The sequence below is a fragment of the Scophthalmus maximus genome, chromosome 13 (genome assembly GCF_022379125.1).
Source record: "Scophthalmus maximus strain ysfricsl-2021 chromosome 13, ASM2237912v1, whole genome shotgun sequence".
Lineage (NCBI taxonomy): Eukaryota > Metazoa > Chordata > Actinopteri > Pleuronectiformes > Scophthalmidae > Scophthalmus > Scophthalmus maximus.
In genome coordinates, this window is record NC_061527.1 from 16,402,655 (window position 1) to 16,423,231 (window position 20,577).

At 42.8% G+C, this 20,577-nt stretch overlaps 1 protein-coding gene across 6 annotated transcripts in view; it reads left to right on the top strand.

Annotated features, from left to right (window-relative positions):
* Positions 1–20,577, top strand: part of celf5a (cugbp, Elav-like family member 5a) — a 172,473-nt gene that overhangs the window by 142,058 nt on the left and 9,838 nt on the right. For 3 of the 6 annotated variants that reach the window (XM_047336927.1, XM_047336928.1, XM_047336930.1), the window contains exons 5-7: positions 1,455–1,534; positions 8,274–8,420; positions 15,396–15,561. In XM_047336927.1, coding sequence (XP_047192883.1) covers positions 1,455–1,534; positions 8,274–8,420; positions 15,396–15,561 — 393 coding nt within the window. The remainder of the gene's footprint in view (positions 1–1,454; positions 1,535–8,273; positions 8,421–15,395; positions 15,562–20,577) is intronic. The other 3 variants (XM_035646997.2, XM_047336931.1, XM_047336929.1) reach the window with 2 other exon arrangements.

A 20,577-nucleotide genomic window follows, 5' to 3' on the forward strand; every position in this document is an offset into this window, starting at 1 on the left:
GCAAAAAGAAAAAGAGCCCCGTTGTCGGAAGAGGCAAAGACAGAGAGTGATAGAAGTGGATGTAAAACGAAAGTGAAAGTCAGACATGCATTCCCCCGATGGAGAGAGCTCCATCCAAACAGGTTTTTCGTTGGCTTGATTTTTACTAGATCACTAAGTCACACAACCTACGTATTGAATCATCTACTTGATACAAATGTGAGTTTTACTCTGCCTATCAAAGCACTGAGATCAGTATTGTATAGAGTAAATTAATGAATAAACTAATGAAGCAAAACTCAAACTATGTCTTTACGTGATATAAAAATGATGACAATATAATCTAACCTCTTCAGTGAAGAGGCTTCTTTTTTTCTCCCCTATTTGCAAAGTGGTGTTGTTAATTTCGTGTTCTGTGTGGTAGAAACTTGGCGCTAACACTTATACCACTTGGAAATGCCGGGGTGGGGGTTTGATTGCAAAATATTGTATGCCCCTGAGCTACTGCACAGGTTCAGTTCCATAATCAACATTAGAACCTTTTGGATTATTTCAGGCAATGCATGATGTGCAAAGTGCCGGTATATCAGGAGTGAAATGTCTAATTGGGTGGCATATATGGTTTGTACTCCTGTGGTTAGGTCCTTGCACAGGCTCATGCCAAGCTCTGACTCTTTTCTATCCATATCTCAATAGGGGGCAGTGGTTAGACAGCTGAGAGGACATATTTAATTTGGGAATAAGGGGGAATAATGGCAGGGCGGCCAGGTCAAGCAGGACAAAATATATAAGAATAAAGTTAAATATAGAAACTTGAAATGAAATAAAATTAGGTGAGATAGGGTATAATTCTGAGAGAAATTTGCCTATGTGTTACAAGTTATAATATCTATCTAATCTATTGTCAAGTACTTCAATGGGAACAATACTTCAGTTGAATTATTTAATAATTAATGTGCATCAGCAAAAGCCATCTTCACTTTATGGACCCCCGACAGTATTCATCAAGGACATTCGAGCCCAGAGTGTTGCTTCTGTGGTATCTGGCCTCCGTACTTTGTATTCACAAATGCGGATCAGAACATCCTCTTGAAGGAACAATAAACGTTACCGAATTCTCGGATGGAGTGGTTTTCTATCTGAAGACATTGAATTTAGCCAGTTTAGCTAGTATTTAATATGCACAGACAAGCATGTGGTGCTAAATAGCATGCTTTTCTGCCTCATCAGTGCAATGTTTAGCCTGAAGCTCCTGCCTGCTTGTCTGCCTGCCTAATGCCCGGAGTGGGGCAGCTTGCTGTGCAATGAGAGCCTTTCACTGCACAGTGATTTCTGTGGTGTCAAATATAATTCAGCATTCTTTATTAATATGCTGTATGCTTTTAACCTCCCTCAATTCAATGCATTTACTGTACAGTGTGCGTGTGTTCGCCTGTGTGTACAGGACCTACATGTGCATCTGTTCTCTCTTTCAGGTTGCGCCTTCGTCAAGTTCTCCACACATTCTGAGGCTCAGTCTGCAATCAGTGCGCTCCACGGCAGCCAGACCATGCCAGTGAGTCCAGCTCTTTCCCTCTCCTATAAAAACACACACATATACACACAAATACATAAGCAATAGGGACACACACATACACACCATGCAACATCCTTTGTTTTCATGACACGTATGAATCGCAGCCCACCGCTCACAATAGTTATGTGCTCTCTTGTGCTGTAATCTCTCCATTTTGAACTCACTCCCAACTTCAAGGTTTTAATCAACTTATAGAAAGTGCAACCATCCTCATAAATACTCCATTTTTAATACCCCCCCAAAAAACAGATGCAACCAGAAATAGTCTGTCTCTTTAATTAACTTGGTACTTAAAAAAAAAATCCAAATCTGATTTCCAAATAAATCTGTTTAGAATGATAATTGAATTCTGGGTTAGTCATCAATCAGTAGTTCTGCTTGCATAATCAGTGAATATAACGGCAGTGTGAGATTACATTTGCTTGTTATGTAAGCACTGCGTGTCCTCTGAATTCGCTCTGTATTGGATTTACTATGAGCACAGGAGCTGTACTGCTCATTTGTATGTGTCTCATGCTGTGGCATGGACCCTGTATACCTGATGGTGTCAAAATAAAAGCTTCCTACTCTGCACTCCAAACCTGAAAATTATTCTCCGTGACATCTGGCTAGCAGACACAGAGTCACTTCCCATATTATACAGTGGCCTGAAGTATAGTGCTTTTATTCTCATTTTTGTTTCGGAAATCCTCATCTCAGAGAAGCCGGGACCCTGAACCCTTGCCCAGCCTATCTCACAGGTGCCCTGTTTCGCTGTAAGATTTCATTATTAATGGTTGCCAATGTGTCGTTCAATAGAGGAATGCAGAGAGAGGAGCACGAGAAACCAGCTGTGCCATTTTGCCTCAACCTCAGAGTCAATCTAAGTGCAAATGACTGCAGGTCAGGAGGAAAGAATGTGGATGTCTGTTCTCCATACGTAGCCTCTTTCTCTGTTGCTCCGCCCCTCTATCTCTGCTAATTCTCTGCCTGCACCAGTCTCTTTTTGGCAGCCTCTCGGGATATTAGGCAAGAGACTTGTTTACTCCACCTTTCACCACATTGGTTGCTGAATTATTCATCTAAGCGGGGGGCCAAAGGGAGGGGGATGTTGGAGAGGGAGTGGGAGAAAGAGTGAGGGGGGAGGGCAGTGGGAGAATGAGTGAACTGACAGGATTTATACCTCCTGCTCTGGTAAATTGATTACAGAAATCTGATCAGCATCTCATATCCTGTGGCTCCTGGAGGAGAGGGCACAGTGTTGCTGCCTTGCTGAGATTAGTGAACCACCGGTTGACCATTACGCCTCAGCAGGACAGTTCTATTCAGAGCACTGTGCCCGCCAGTGAAGCAAAGATCCTGGAAAAACCTTGGACTAAACATCCTCCGGGTCTGTTACAAAAATACATTGATAAATAAATAATATTTATAATATTTCATTTACACAACAGTGGTATGCATATTACATAGATATGTGAAACAATACCATTGACATCTAGGATACAGGACACATACTAAACTTGTAATCTATGAACATCTTCACTGCCTACAGCTGGCATCTGGTATACACAATCACCACTTTCTCACCTGTCTAAGGTTAATAGGAACGATTAATTGTTCTAATGATCGAAGACAAACTGAGCCAGCATATGTTTATGTGCATTTTTATTGCCCACCCAGGGCTGTGGCTGATGATGAGCAGAGTCAGAGAGGTGACCGTGACCATGAGCCCAGCCAATGGCATTGCAGGCAAAAGTGTTGAATTGCACCGAATATTAACACTGAGACTAACTACAGCAGTTTGATAGATCTAATGCCAATCCCCCAAAGCATGAACACTGGCTTCTTAGAGTTTATGAGTTCACACACACACACACACACACACACACAAAATGCATGTGTGTGAATACATAAACATCCACAAACAGGAGTACTTTGTGGGCAGCCCATTTGCATAATTGCAGACATGCACACACACATACACACACACGCACACACTGTCTATATTTCTTCTCTCTGTCTCACTGTCACATGCTCATACAGCCACAGGCTAGGGTCAAAGGCTTCCTGACTGATCTTATTTTCCAGCCCGGAGGACTTGAGCTGAATACATTTGTGTTATTCATGGAGAAGGGGGAGTGGGCATTTTGTATGTATTGTAATGTGTGAGTTGGGAAGGGGAGAGAAAATCTGCATGTAAAGTGCACACATGTGGAGTGTGTGTACAAAAAAGATCAGTCAGTGCATGCAAAGATATATTTTAAGCATACCACGAGTGGGAAAGCATATACCAGATGGATACCAAATGAAAACATTTTTTCCAATCAGTAACATCTGCATAATGTCAGTGAACTATGATATTAAGATAGTGTAAGTGAATGAATTATGTAAGTGCACCGGCAGCTCACGTATAAGCCCTTGGCTGGATCTCCATCACACCCAAACCCATTATATTTCAAGCATGCAGACCGCCGTCTTCCATACACGCCACCGCCATCCCTCAGCCTCCTTTAGCTATCACACACACGCACACTGCCACAGTTCAGGCTATGAGTGGCTCAATTAAACATTTAAACGCTAGAGCTGTAAAGCAAATTGCTAGGATTCAGCAGGGCCGTGTCGGAAGTAAGTCCCGGGACAGAATTACGCCGAGACAAGGGGGGATGCGGGTCAAGTCCGCAGAGCCATGCTGATTTTTTTTTTTTTTTCACTCCATATCCACATCAGCTCAGCCTGAGTTTGAGGATGTTTCAGCTGACACAGGGACTGGGATAGAAACACTGGAGCAGGATGATGGAAGCATAAGAGCAGAACAAAGGAAAGGAAATGAGGTAAAGTTTGCCTAGAAGAGAGAGCGTGTTGATTGAGGGTGAGGAGAACAGTAAAGGGGGGGGGGGGGGGGGGGGGGGCATCCAAATGTGATTCCCCAGCTGCTGGATCTTCTCTATCACTTCAAAGAGTGAACATCCACATGCACATGCCATAAGTGCCAGGATTTGACACTCAACAAGACACATTGTTTTAATGTACAGATCAGCAGGCTGCTGCCTTAAACAAAAAAAGAGGGAAAGGCAGAGAATCTGCAGATAGAATAAAACCTGGTTTCTGTTGGAAAGCAGTTATGATCTCATTTTGTATTCGGTCAGATGCAGAGTTTTAATGGCGGTATTTCACAAGGATGATAGATTGTTGTGTTTCTACTCATTAAACAATGTTCTGCCTTTATATATTAAGTTACTATTTATTGCTTAAGATTTGTCATTTCTCCCACTGGTTTTTCAACCTAGGCAATTTACATTCTAATAACCTAATAGATTATAGTCATCAATTATTTTACTAGCCAAGCTTACAGAGGACGTGCATTAATTTGATTCCAGTGGGTAGTTGGGGTGGAGCAACGGGTGGTAATGGCTCATTGGGCTGTACATTTATAGTAGTTATAAACTGTAGCCCATAACTGTATGTACAGTATATGCAGCATCAATATAGCACCCTATGTGTTTGGTAAGGATGTTGAGATTAAAAAGAGAGATGGGGTATATTTCTTGATTTTTGTTTTTGTGGTATCACTTCCATGGACTGAATCAGAGTATGACTAACCCAGAATGCACTGTGTACCAACCGGCACCAATGAGGGACATTTAGATTTTGAATAAGTGGTCAGCTTATCCAAATGAAGCCTGTTTTGAAATTTGCTCTGGCACTTTCAGAGATGTGAGGTCCCAATTGCTGGGTGAGACTGGTGATCATCTCCTCAGATGAATAGCCGCTTTTAATGTGCACTGTCGTCACAGGAGAACAACTTTATTCCAGCAAGCCCTTTGGCAATTCACCACTGACTCTGTTGTCTACAACGATTTCATGATGAAATTATTTTTAGAAGGTTCCATTTGGTCTCAGAGTTTAAATAAAATATTTCACACTACAGTCAGATACAGTCGTGCCAAGCTGAGCTGTTGATATTTGCAAGAATGCTGCTGTTCCAGTTCCACATAGTTCTCCTGTCCGTGGGAGTCTGGACTTCTGAGCAGAACTTACCAAGTTTGAATTCTAAAGTTCAGGAGTCTGAACTTGACACACTCAGTATTGAGAAAGGCCGTGTGTGTTTAAACTTAAAGAAGTCGGGAATATATAGCTGGGCACTGGGCATGTAACTTTATCTCCTTTATTCACATGGAGGAGTGAAGCTTGGACATGCACCAACCCACAATGAGGAGGAACTGTAAAGAGGCAGGCTTTTTCCTCACATGGTTCTGAATCTCTGTAGTGCCCATTTTATCCTCCCTTTTTAACTCCCCTTCCTTCAGCGGCTCCCTAGGTAGCTGGGAGCCGCCTGGCAGGGGGATTCTGCTCACACTTGGCAGCTTAAAAATTTAATGAGACTTTAACTTTACACTTCATCCTGCTCTCTTTATAGCAACGGAGATTATGATCCCTGATATTCTGACAAGCCTAACTGGGAAAACCAAAGAGATAAACAAATGTGGCAATGGATGTTTAGTTGACAAGCCATAAGATTCTTCACTGTTGAGGAGAACCAGTGGGAGGGCAAACTCTGTATAGACCTGCTTGAAAAAAACATCTTTGCAGAGTTGCAGAGATATACATGCAACAGTATGAAAGAGAATAACACAAAGCTATTTCACAATCAGACAGGTTGAGTCACAATAAACTCTATTTCTTTTATTCAAGTAGACACGCCACCTCCAGTTCTAGGCAGAAAATGGTTGACTGTAAAGCTCCAACTAAATATCCTCACATTATAAAAATCTGCCTTCCCCAAAAATTAAAGAAGCAGATCAGGAACAATGAGAAGGAGTTGAAATATGCATCATGTTCAAGCATATCTGGTCCGGCACAGCCCTGTCCTGGACTCTCCTAAAGATAAACCTGATAATGAAGTTAATGATGCTGATAGTAAAACTGAAGACACACACAACAGACAAACCCTAAACCTGAAGTTGTGTCAAATTTAACACTGAAGTTACTATTTGTTCATGAGGTGATGCTGAAGAGACAGATAAGCAGACAGTGTATCTCTTTTATGTTATGTTGTTGTTGTTTTTATCATACGATCTTGCTTATTGTAAAATCATAAATGTCTCAATGACTGAACATTGTTCCAATGGCAGGATTGGCAGATACATTAAAAGCCAAACAATTATTCACTCAGCTGTCCAGAGTACAGATGTCAGCCATCTTGACAGTCTGACGATAAGTCTGTCAGCCAGTTAGCCAACCATCTTGCCTCTCAGTCAATCACTCTACTAACTAGACAATCAGCCATTTAGTCAGTCAGTTGACCTAACCAAGTGGCCACGCACCTACAACCCTTCAACCCTGTGATTCAACCAGCGGGCTTGCTCGGCTTGAGGGAATATTGGAGAAAGTGGGGAGAAAGGGCTGGAAATCTATAAGCTGCAGCTGAAAGGTGCAGTGCCTGTCTTTGAGCGTCTGTAGATGTCTTTACTAGCAGACACCCTCAGTTCCTCAGTATATAAAAAAAAAACATGATTACACTTGTCATTTACAAATGGTCGTCGTCAGTGAAATCCAACTTCTGCCAGGTTTCCCTCAGACCCCAGCAAACCAAGAAATAGCCCTTTAGCCCTTTTAAACCCCCAACCTCCAATCCCTGAACTTCACAAGTCACCATTGCTATTGACAATCTTGCATCAATTTCATGGGGCCTCTTATCGTGACTGACACACAACCTTTCTACACTGTCAGATCAGAGTAATATTTCGGCCTTTTATGTGGATCGATTGGCCAGTTTGGCGGCACAGAGGGGAGGAGCGGCTGAGCTCACAAAAGGTCAACTGTTGCGCTAAATCATTTGAAGATTCTTAATGAAGGGAGTGTGGCAGACACACCTGCTGGTTTCAATATTGGGCTGCAGAAACAACGTAGTTGTGTAATAAAGTGCTGGATATCCACTGATGGAGGAAAAGGGAGGCTAAAGGAGAAAGTGAACAGAATGACGGAAATTACCCTAAAACGCAACATTTTCTTTGAAGAACACTCACAAGGGCACCGAGGCCACTATGGCCAATCATAGGCCTTATCTCAAATCACCGTAAATTGCAGATCTTTTGAACTTAACGGTGGGAAGGAGCACCAAGGTCCTATCCATGTGCTGTAGCAGAGGGGGAAACCTGTAAGCATTTATGTCATGCACAGCAAGGATGCTTTGCCCCAAGTGACTTTAGTGACATAAGGAAAACACTGATTGAACGAATGGCCTCCAAAGGCTGTTCCCTCAATCAGTAGAATTTGCTTCTTCACATTTCTCCATTAGGTTCATGTTTAAGTGTGCCAGCCACAAAATAAGGAGGCACAATCCTCATATGCAATGATGATGCATCTTGAATACCAAAAAAGAAAAACCCTGACATGCAATCAGAGGAGCTCACGGGGTATTGATGTTAACAGCAGATGTTGTTGCTAATAAATTTGGCATACTAAGAAATCTTAAATAATAACAAACATCATTCTTCATACACTTGAATTGGACCCAAGCCATTTGTGAGTGTCTGTCTCTAAACATTTAGTATATTATAACAATCCTAGATACAAATAAATCCAGGAAGTGGCTTAAAACCTTGAGGAGGGTAAAGGACTGTGTTCCCTCTGTTGACTGAGTGCGTTACTGTTAATGTTACAGGTGCCTGCAGTAAAGCAGGGTTAACTGTCCATGCTGTCATTCCTCTGATGTCTCTACTCCCTCTCCCACCCCCAGGGTGCTTCCTCCAGCTTGGTGGTCAAGTTCGCCGACACAGACAAGGAGCGCACCATCAGACGTATGCAGCAGATGGTTGGGCAGTTTGGCATCTTCAACCCAGCCATCGCCCTTCCCTTCAGCACCTACAGCTCTTACGCACATGCGGTGAGTTGGAAAAGCCATATGTAGCATAGACAGCAGGCCTTTAATAGATGGAGATAGATTTGGCTCCTATGGCAAATATAGTTGACACGTTAAAGAATGAATGTTGGTGTAAGAAACCATCCCTGGGGTTTATTAAATCACATTGAAATTGTAAGGTTTTGCAAACTGCTAATTTGTTTTATTTAAGTTGTTCAAGGTGCTATAATCATTATTTTAACGATGAATCAAATCACTGTATGTTCATGAAAGATGGTGGTCAATGTGATGAACCAGATGAGAATGATCACTTTACTGCAGTGGCCCTCAGATATACTGAGCATTTCACCATGTTACAGTCCATTGATTTGGTTTTAATGGGACACAACTAAACTGTTTTGGTTCAGTCTTACCACTCTCATGGCATCATTTTCAGCCACAGGACGCAGCAGATAAAACCCACTGTACACTCTCTGTCCAGCACCGAACGACAGACGGTCGAAGTTTGGGGTTAGATGGTGAACATAGTGACACCATTAGCAGCTGGGGAGCCAGATGTTTCTGTCAGGAGTTGGTGGAATTCATACAGATATTGGACTTCAGAAACACAACTCCAAATGAATCTTAACGCTGCTCTATCTCTGCCAGATACAGATCAGATATAAAGCTAATGTTTGCTCACAAGTTTGCTAACATTTAATAATATGGTAGTGTTGTGTTTACACCTTGTTTTTCATATATTTTATTCCACCAGTCTTACCAATGAAAACGTTTGGGAAGCTATATTTCATGTAGCCAGTAAACTTGAAGCAGTTATGGTATGTGTAGAATTTGAACCTTTCCATCTTGGGAGCCCAGCAGTGATCCCTCCTTGGATCCAACTGACGGACTGCACTAACTTTTGCCTCGTTTTTCTAAAAACAGAAATGTTTTCCAACCTGTAATCCTCAATGACCTGATCTGTGATCAGTGTTTCGTGTTTGTCGGACCACTTATTTGTCAGAATTCACATCACACATGGCATGAACAAATTACGGATCTTTATAACTGGGCTTTGATCTGTTGATCCAAATAAGCATCAGATATTTTAACATACATTAATCTGCACTGACATTATGCAGTTAACTTTTCTATTAATTCCTGCACACACAAACTTTTTGCTGGCAAATGTTTCCATGTTTTGACCTCTACTTGTTGTCGAAAGTGAAAATTACGGCCATCAGCACCACTCGCTCCTCTACTCTCAAGCAGCGCTGCCATGACATTACATTCCCTCACACACACACACACACACACACATTTACAGTAGTTAGCATGTACCCTCCAACCCCTTCATCAGCTTCCCTCTGCCAGCCTACTGTATCCCCCTCCCCCTCAGGCCATGGCACCATACACACAGCAGACCCCCGGCTCTTTGATGAGTTCAGACAGCCTTTGCAGCCCCTCTCGCCATGCGCCCCCTCTACCCTCTATCACACTGATTCTCTACCCTCCCCCTGTCCCTCCATCTGAGCCCATGAGATGTTTCAGGGGCCACCGTTGACTCAGAGTACTCCATGGGCAACTTATCTACACACAAACTTTCTTCTTTCCTGCTGGGGTAGAGCAAACACACGCAAAGAAGTGCACACACGTATGCACAACCTACTTGAAGCAGGCAAAAATAAATTTAAGCAAAGCTTTCCATCCGGCGTTGAGATTAAAACCTGGGTCTCTGTCATAACACACTGCATAAGTACACATAAACAGTATTTACAGTATTTATTTACAGAGATGGAGGAACACAAATCCATTTTTCCTGTACTTATTAGGATGTAAAAGTTACAATTTTTTTTTGCTGCGTCTAAACACTGGGATTAATTGTTGATGTTAGCAAGGTCTTGGGGGCTTATCTATTTCCCTCATTTTCATATCACAGCCAAGGGACCCAGTGTGCAATGTGCAAATTGTCCATCCCAGAGTAATTGTGAGGCCATCTCTTGTGCTCTCTCCAGTAAAACTCCCACCTTCATTATCATTCATGAAATGCAGCCCTTTTTCCAGGAAATGTGGAGAAATGCAAATGTTTAAGGGGTGTTGGAGGCAGTGGTGGTCTGCGGGGAGACCATTGTGCCCCGCTCAGGTTGGCCATGACTCTTATTTACTGTGGCAGAGACCTGTGTCGGCTCATACAGAAGCACACAAGAGCATACACGCTCACACACACCGCGCAGCAAATGTTCTCTCTCTCTCTCTCGTTCTCCTCCCTGTCTCTCTCATATACACATATTATATGACAAAGAGCAGGATGATGCTAGGAAATTGAGTTCCGAGTGAAAGTAACAAGGGCACGGGGGATACTTCAACATTAGAGAGAATCAATTACCATTAAATCTAGAGGAGAAATTGCATGTATGTGGTTTCTCGACACAAAGATTATACAGCATGAATGATGGTAGTGAAGGTGAAATTCTCCTTGTATTAGTTTTGTGAATCACAGAGAGTGAAGATGCCATGTACCTGCATATAATGAATCCAGCAAAACAAAGCAAGCAACTCAGAGGCAACCTTGGAGATGAACTCACCCCAACTTTTGATAAAGTAATGAGAGCACAAGCGGCAGTAATGGATTATCAGCAAGGGTCTTGTTTTCGTATCTGGCAAAAGACTTATTTAATGAACCTAAATACTGATTCGGACCGTTAGATACGTAATAATGTGGAATAAATGGAATTATTAGTTATCTTGAATGTGGGTGTCCATTTTGTGCAGTGGGTATGATTACACTAGTCATCGGCACTGGCTGCATGCGCATGGTGTGCAGCCTTGATTCCCCTGTAGCCACCAGGAATGTGCTGAAGTCATACAATGAACGTTTCTGTACGGCAAGATAAACTACACATATTCCCCCAAGACGAAAAACCTGCAGTGACAGAAAAAGGACTTTATCTCTAAAGACACACTACATGTACGCCTACTCTTCATATACACTGGCCAAGAGAAGAGGAGGTGGCACAGTATAGAATACAGACTTGGGGAGCGATGGTGTATATATAGCTATAACCAGAGAGTACAGTAAATGGTGGATTCAAAGAGCTACCTCTCCACTACAGCAGTGGATAGGATTATAGAGTTGAGCTGACAGCCAGTAAATTGGATTTTAGGAGAAGGAGGGGGCTATGAACACAAATTGGAGGGGTACAACACTGACAACATGTGCCAAAAATGAGAAATGTGCCATTTTCACGATAGACACAGACACCGGTGTGCGCTGACAGCATACATCCTATTTGCAAAAAGGTGATTTCATAAAACACAAGCCGAAAGGAGAGCAAGCAAGTGAGACTCCGTGTTTCATTCCCGTGTTAGAGGTGAGTGATAATACTGTAGTTCTCCCATGAATCGCTGAATGCGAGTAATAAAACCAGATTTTATTACCTTTTGGATTTCCCCCTTTTAAACACAAACATCTTATTTGTACAATGGGTGGATTTGATTCAAGTCACATCTCTCTTTCTCGGGCCGCCTCGTGAAGACAGCCATTTTGGCTTTGCTTGGTCCCGTCAGGTGAAGGACCTACATGCTGTGTCAGAGAGGAGAGAAGTTGCTCTCCAGCACCGCGCCCCTCTCGCCCCCCTCAAAGATACCGTAGGCTGCGTTTGAGAGGGATAAATGAGAAGAGAGAAAAAGGTTTAACTCGGTGCTAATAGTTACAGTGTGTGTGGGAGGATGAGAGGGAAGATGATGAGTGTAAACTCACATTAGGAAACATCTCCCCCTGTTGGAGGCACTCACATTCGAAACAGAGCCTCTTGCAACACAGCCCACATGAGAAATGATGTGAACAGATTACTGCATCATTTGGCTGCACACACACACACACACACACACACAGCCCTGCCCCCTGCATGTGTCCATACACACTTGCATGCACACACATAACAAAGTACATCAGAGATGAAAATCTTAAAATCTTTGTGTGTAAATATTGCATTGGGGGGGCGGTGAACAAATGAGGGCCTTGAGCTTCAGTCTTCTGTGTTCAGTCTTTTAATTCACCTGAGCGACCCACTGTCTCTCCCCCTCCCTCTTCACCTCTCTTTGCCCCCCCCCCCCCCCAACGCCGTCCCAGGCTGGTTGGGCTATAAGGGGTCACATGTGGCAGTGCTGAGAGTCAGCGAGTCACAGAGCAGCGCTACAGAGATAATTGCCATGTGATAAAGAGGTGATTGCCTGCTGGCACCAGGGGAGAGTAATGCCATCAGGTTGCAATAAAAAAAAGCAGATGTCTGACACTAAATGAATGCTACTGGAGCCTGGGCAACTTTCTTTTTCCTCCCATTCATCTCGCGGGCTCCTCTTTTGTCCCCCTTGTTTTCGTCTGCCTTTTCTTCCCCTTCCCGTTCTTTTTCAAGAGGAAGCAGAAAATGTGGTGTCTGTGATGATGAAGACTCCGTTGAGCTCATTCCCCGCCAGAGACATTTGCTATCTGCCGGGGAGTGCATAAATAAAAGAAGCGGGGATGGCTTTTGAATGTGATGCCTTTGAAGAAAAGAGTGTACATATACAAAAAGTAAAATAGAATGACTTTGAATATCTATGTCAACATAACTACTCTGCTTTTTGTTCTTCATTCATTTGTTTTTATCAGGGCCAGTTTGCATGAACCTCTACATTCCAATATAATTTCATGCTTGAGTTTCCAATTTGCAGCATTTTAATTTGGAACGAAGCATCGACGAATGACAGAGTGCTTATCCATGCCAATCTGGCACGTGGCATTAAGATTTCCATCTTAAGACATGCATTGGGAGAGAGGCTGGTATTCTGAAGTCACTAGGATACACGTCCACTCCAAAATTACTCCATTCAGGCCTCCATGCAGCCTGTGTAAGGCCACAGGACCCACAATGAATAGACTACTGGCTTAATACAATCGAGTCTCCAGTCCTCATTGAGGGCAGGGAGCGGAGTCCGAGAAAAAGGCCTCCCCCCTTAAAAAACAAACAAAGGGCGGTGTGACAGTGTATTTATTCTCTAATACAAGCCCAGTTCAACACTTCATCCTGAGGACCAGCCCTATTCACATCCTAATAAGGGGTCAGAGTCACAGCACTGCCAAAAAATAGGAGCCACAGATCCTTCAGACCTCTCTGTTTGTTTTTATGTCACTGCTTTTGTTTAGTTTCCCGTTCCCTCGTTGTCTGTCGCAGCTATGCCCCCTTAAAGGCTCAATTCATCTTACGTGGAAGGAAACGGATGATCCCCATTTGTCACGTTGATAAAATTATGCAAATGACAGAAGGCGTTAATAGATAGCGGTGGCGAGGCATGTGGCTAATGGATGAGATGCCAGCGTTGGGCACTCAACAGCGGGACAGGCGCTTTCAGGTTACCTGACAGGGCAACTGAGGGAAAATAATTGGCTTTTTCGTCGCAGGGTCGCCATGCAAATACAAGCAGAGCGGCGTGCTATAACTCCACTGTCTCACAATATCGTCATTAGCATTATTGTCGGTGGCATAGGAGTTAGATTTCTGCTTATACGAGTCAGTCTCAGGCCATGGCCGTCAGCAGCTCCCCTGACACACAGCAGCCAGCTATGCAGGTCTACATGCCTGATGGGCAGCTACACTGCCAACAAGAGATTATTGATTCCCCAAATAAACCCATTGGTTCACGAGCTGCAAAAGCCATTGTACAATGATGGATTTTCTTCTGAATTAGGCGTTCGGCATGTGGTTTGCACGGGCAGAATTTAAGCTGGGTGCAGAAACTCAAATAGACTCTGTCACTCTCCATGCTTGGTGTGTGTGTGTGTGTGTGTGTGTGTGTGTGTGTGTGTGTGTGCGCGCAGTGCAGGGCAACGGTGCATGTGGCCATGTCCTCTGCATATGAATACACACTGTGGGGTGCATTTGATGGAAAATAGTTTCAACTCTCGCTTCTCACTTCATGCTAAGTAGAAATGCAGGGTGAACGGAGGCCTATTGATTTTATCTCTTTGTAGGACTGAGGGGTGGAAATCATCTGCCATTGAATTTTTTCAGACTCATAACATACTGTATACCTGCATGGTTTTGAATTTGATTGGCTAGCTATGTCTGCTTTAAAGATAATGTTTTAACAACTCAGGGTCTGGATTCAGTAACATCTCATAACAGCCAGAGTAGAGCTCTACAGTACTAACCAAAGATCACTGTTGTTTTGGTAAAATGTTGTTTCTTAAACAGCTTTACAGATGAGGCAGAGACTGTGGTCATGTAATCTTGTCCCAGCCCCAAATGTATTCAGTTTGCAAAAATGTCTTCTATTTTGACATATGTATCCCGGAGACAGGCCTAGCGCTTTTGCGACTGAATTATAAAACAAAGCAAAAAATGTTCAACCCTGGATGAATTTTTTGGGCTACAAGCGACAATCATTACAAATACATCAGAAAAATTAAAGATGAGTCCAGGGAAAAACAAAGGAGAGTGTCAGTTATCTGTGGCATTTCTATACAGCCCAAACAGAATATTTCGAAGTTTGACGATTGTAAGGAAAAAGCATTTCAACTCTTGTGAAAAGTTTGCCTGCTCCCAAAGCACGAAGATAATGTGCACATGCCAGTGCCTTGATTTGTATGAGCCCAACAGACAGCTATTAAATTGTTTCTGTAGCCAGTGACAGGCCTCCAGCTGGGAGGATAGACAGATTCACTAAACATAGGTTGACAGGCTTCTCTTTTCTTCCCTTTCTTTTCTTCTGCTCTACTTTCTATGTACTTCCCATGTACTATCCATCCATCAACCTCAACGTACATCCCTCCCTCTGTTCTACCATTGCTATGTTTCTCTCTCCTCTCTCGCCCCCTTTCTACTGTCTTTGCCTCACTCCTTCCCAACTTACTATATTTTTCATTACCATCTGCCCCCACCCTCACCTCTTTCACACCCCCTACTCTTCCTCCTGCTCTCACTCGCACCCCATCCAACCCCTCTTTCCCCCCACCCATCTCTCTGTGTCCCTCTTCTTCAGCTCATGCAGCAGCAGGCAGCTATCATGGCAGCAAGCCACGGAGGTTACCTCACGCCTAGCGTGGCGTTCCCGGCCACACAGATCCACCAGATGGGGGCGCTCAACATCAACAGCCTCCCACCCACCACCATGACCCCGGTGTCGGGTGAGTTTCATCATACCCTGGGTGAGCACTGCAGTTTCATTTCCTTTGTTCCTCTGAGTGTGTTTGTACTGTATCTGTATGTGTGTGTGTGAGTGTGTGTTTGTATTTTTGTTTGTGAAGTGGAGCTAGGTTAGTGACGCAACAAGCAAAGGTCTCTTGTCTGCTTGTATTAATGTCTTACTGTAAGTGTGTAGGTTTTACGCTCGTTTGTGTGTATTTTTGATCATGTCTATATGAATATTGGAGTGTGTGTGTGTGTGTGTGTGTGTGTGTGTGTCTGTGCGCGTGTGTGTGTGTGTGCGTGTGTGTGCGTGCGTGCAGCATTAGAATTCAAATGGAAAAAAGCTGCAGCAAGGCCAAAAGAAAGAGTGCCTGCTTACTGGTAATCCAAAATTATTCCACTGGAGAAAAAAGAGACTGAGATGAAGAAATACATTCAATGGGATTTGCATGTTTATGTTGTTTGTGCGCGCCGAAAATATTTGGGGATAGTAGCAGAGTCGAATAAGGAATATCAATAAGTAAGTTTACAGATAAGGCACTAATTTCCCCATAGTATTTTGACCTTGTGCTTTGCGGCACTTGCGTATGATCTGCATGCAGTTGGTTTTGTTTTCCATAACAAACACCTCCTATGCAGATACATTACAGAGGGAAGAGAAAGACTTTGAAATACCTACCCACTGCATAACATTTGCTTACTCAGCAGTGCTTCATTTTCCTTGAGACAGAGGAAACTTCAAGATTCTCCACTCAACAAAAGCACGAGCGGAAATAAATAATACAGTATCCAAGTCTTTGTTGTGCTGCGCTCACCTACTTTGTCTACACTGCAGTATTGAGTTTTTAAGGTGATGACTTTGGTAACTTTAGACCAATCAGTATGAGAGATTGAGAGAGAACCGCCACCAGTGCAACACGGCGTATTTGAGATTGTTCTCTATAGCCATCACAGGAAATGAGCATCTTTCCACAAGTTCACTGAACTGTGTCGGATTCTCTCTGCATCGTGCGTTCTGTGGGGGAGAAAAACATTATCTTAAGAGGATTTTGTGGTCACGTCACCATTTGTAGACATAAAAGAGGACAGTTTTATTGTAAATTGCCCGTTTGGCCCCACTTAACTCAATTCACAACAGTTTGTTAAGTTAAAATATACAGAACAGGCACTGAAATAAATGCTAAATGACACTTATTAACCTTTTAATCATGCATGTCTCCACCTGAAGCCAAAAAGAATGCATGTTTTTAAATAAAAATTGTGAGATGACAGAACATGCTAGTGGATGCTGTATGTTTACAGGATATCATTTTCAACGTAGGGCGATATATCTCGAGAGGACAACCATTTGTCAAATATTCTCTGATGTTTTCAGTGCAAAGTGTGCACTTTTTGGCGGGCATAATCAATCAGACAGTGATTAAAAGTGGAGCTCTGTCTTGCTGAGAAGCTCTTATTTTGACGGGTAAAGCACTGACGGCGAGGCAATTCAGATGTTTGTGTTCAGCATGCATACCTGTATTTTGCGACACAATAGTGCTGATGAAAGATAGTGCAACCGTATCGCAAGGAACTCAATCTGTGTGTGTGTGTGTGTGTGTGTGTGTGTGTGTGTGTGTGTGTGTTTGTGTTTGTGTGTGTGTGTGTGTGTGTGTGTGTGTGTGTGTGTAAGGTTTATCCTCCAGTCTTCCGGTCTTAATGCATTGTTTGGTTGCACTGTTTATTCATCTCTTTTGAACTGTAGCTTCTCGAAAGCCAAAATCCGAAAGGAAATATTTCAGAATTTTGATATTTTGTTAAAGCTCCCCAAAATAACTTGTGTATCGGGAAATTTAAGGCAATGTCAAAAGCGGTTGGCAGAACATACGGCTTGGCTTATAGGCATGATGGCATGAATATGTTTATGCGAAAAGAGAAGAGAGCGTACGTGAGCGAAATGGTGCCATTTATCTGCTTTCGGACGTGATTACCTCTTATTGTCGAATGTAGTAAATTATGAATCCTTGAGAGAAAGCATGGCTTTCGTGAATTTTCAAGGACTGCCATAAATATGGAATGTTTTATTTCCCATTTCTTCATTCATTAATTTGACTGTAGCTGCCAGCAGCTGCAGCAGTCGTATTCTGCCTTGCTTCTTTGGTATACACAGATATATTCACTCTCCTTCACACTTGTGGCAATGACTTATTTAGAGTTCATTGAAGGAATACATATCATTACTGGTAAGGCTGTCTGTATAAGTAGGCCAAGAGACTCTGACACTACTGAGAGACTGTAGGATGTCTACCACGAGTCAGTAGAATAATTCATTGTAATATCAGAATCTGTTTTCAGGGTGTGGGAGCAGAGTATATCTCTGCTTCGACAGAGGTTTATTTTATGCATTAAGTTATCTCATCAAACAAATTAGAGCTCAAACAAATCTTAAAATTCTGACCTTTGGCAGCTGCATTAAAAAATGGAACAAGGACAAACAAAGACAATGTCCCCTTTTCCCCAAAACATGGCAACAGGCATTAACATAAACCTCCAATCACAGGTCAATAGATGAAAAAAACTTTCTGATCTTGAGGTAAATGTGTGACATGAATCTTTTATTTAAATGATCAGTGTAACCTCTGCAACATCAGGTCCTCTTGTTTGTGACAGCGAGCCGGGGTGCAGAGGTTTAGAGGTTAAGGGTGTTACTCGGAAAACAATGAGAAATCCATTTGATCAACAGATGCAAAGCATTTAAGCTTGATGGTGCATAAGCCGTTTGCCAGATGGCTCAGCTGATTAGAGCATGTATCCTTACAATGATGCATGATGATGCTTTTTGAAAATAATGTTCACCAGGTGCTGCTCCCTGAGCGCTGCAGAAGAAATAAAAGTTGAACAGAACAGGCAAGAGAGCGAGAGGTGGGGGGGTAAAGAGGGTAAGAATGGAGAAGTGGGGGTGGAAAGAGATCAGCGGATCCCGCTGAGTATATGAGGTGTGGAACACGGAGTGTCAAAGATGCTTTGCTCGGATGTGAGAAGAGTATAATCAAAGTCACTCTAATGTTTTTTTGCTTGCTGCTGCTCTCTACTAAAGATGTACACGCGAAAGCGCATATTACACAAAATATACTGCGGATGCTCCACATCCAGAGACAACGCACTCACAGGCAGACTGCGTTTTAACATCCATCCGCTGGAGGCGAGTGTGGTTACACCGTTGATGACAAACACCATGAGACTAATGAGCTGTTCGACATCGCTGTGTGCACCTGTCCTCCATGACACATCATACATGTCATACGGACACTTTGTGTTTAATGTCTAATTCTACGACGAACAAATGCTGAGGGCAGATTCCCACCGCAGCGTCACATCTGAGCTATTTGAATCCAAAACGCAGCTCCGTAGTGTGTCGAGAGCCAGATGAAACAGCTGGGGACATGAACACCTGTTTGTCTTAATTGATGGTGTGACCTCCAGCTCACAGCCCATTTCAAACTGCAGGGGCTTTCTTTAAGACATAACTCTTCCCGAGATGAATTTTACAACAGTTTGCGCTCCAAGGGCAAAAGATATCAAGTTTGAAAGATGTCCAGTTGCACAAACGGCCATTGTCCCTCGGATATCAAATTCCCCGCTTTCAGTTTCAATGAGGCCTATTGCATCAGAATCACAACAAATCCCAGTGGAGTGGAGGTGAGCAGCTCTGTGACAGCAAAAGGTGCGTGTGTCCCTGCTGTGTGCGGGCAGAGCTTCCTAAGCTGCCCATCTGAACATTGGTGAGAAGGAGGCTGCATCGAACACAGAATACAATTTGCGTGGATCACTTCTAAAATTCCACTTTGATGAGCAGTTGAAAGTTTGATAGATAAAACGAAATGTGAATGGCACAAAGTGAAGCACAGTATTTCAGAATCACACATCACATTTTATTTGCTCAAATATTGAAGTATTTATCAGTAATCTAAGGGACAGAATTCAAAGTGACATAGTTTTTTTTTTTTTGACTTTTGGTATACCAACTGGCTATTGAAAAAGCGTTCCTTCCCATACTCAGATTTATTATTCATCATTTCAGAATCAGACAGACATTCTCTCTGGGTCTAAATGCATGACATTTTAAATCAGTTAGATGAAAGCATCTGTTTGGACTGCTTATTACTTGCTCCAGCGACAGACAGTCCTTGTGCTCGTAATGACTGCACTCACCAGTATGGGCATAGCATTCCTTGTTGATTTGAATGTATAATTAGCATAATAAATACTTCTGTGGCATGTGAGGACTTCTTTCGTGAGGCAATCATCGCAAGAAGCAAATCAACAGTTCTCCCCCCACCAAGAAGCGGCCTGCGAGAATATCAATGTAATTTTCCTTGCATAACATAAATATATGTGACATATACATATTATTTAGCATTGCTGATTTTTTTCCCCAGCAATAAGAGTGTAGAAGTGGTAGTTAAGTGCTCGCTGTATAGAATATGTAATCTGCTGTCCCGAAGCGTCGTACTCAGCCTCGCCAGGGTGAGGAACAACATGTCATTATTACAGGCCAATACACACAGTGCACACTGTCAGACACATGTATATCTGCACTCTTGTGTGTGCATTGTAAACAGGCTATGAATACAATTTTCCCGCAAAACAAGAACTATATGTCCACTGAGGTATAAAATGAAAATGTCTTGTTATTTTCTAGTTCAGGATAGTAGGAAATACTTCCCCATTTCAACTGAGGAGAACATGTTCAGGGCGTGCTCATGTTGGGCCATATGTGGCAGCGAGGATAAAGATGATGACTAGCCTACATAAACTTCTTCCTTGTGTAATCATTGTTTTATTGGGCATGATGTTGCTTATTGTCTGATCCTTCTATCATGACCCCATTCTTTGACCCAGTACATGTATAACCCAGCTACTGTAATCATTTTCAGCACTCAGTTTGGTTTATTCATTGGGTGTGAAATGTTTCAGAGCTTTCCCTCACTACAATATCATTTTTTTTATTACACTTATGATTCTGATGCGTATCCCCTGCTGTGACATTTCCAACA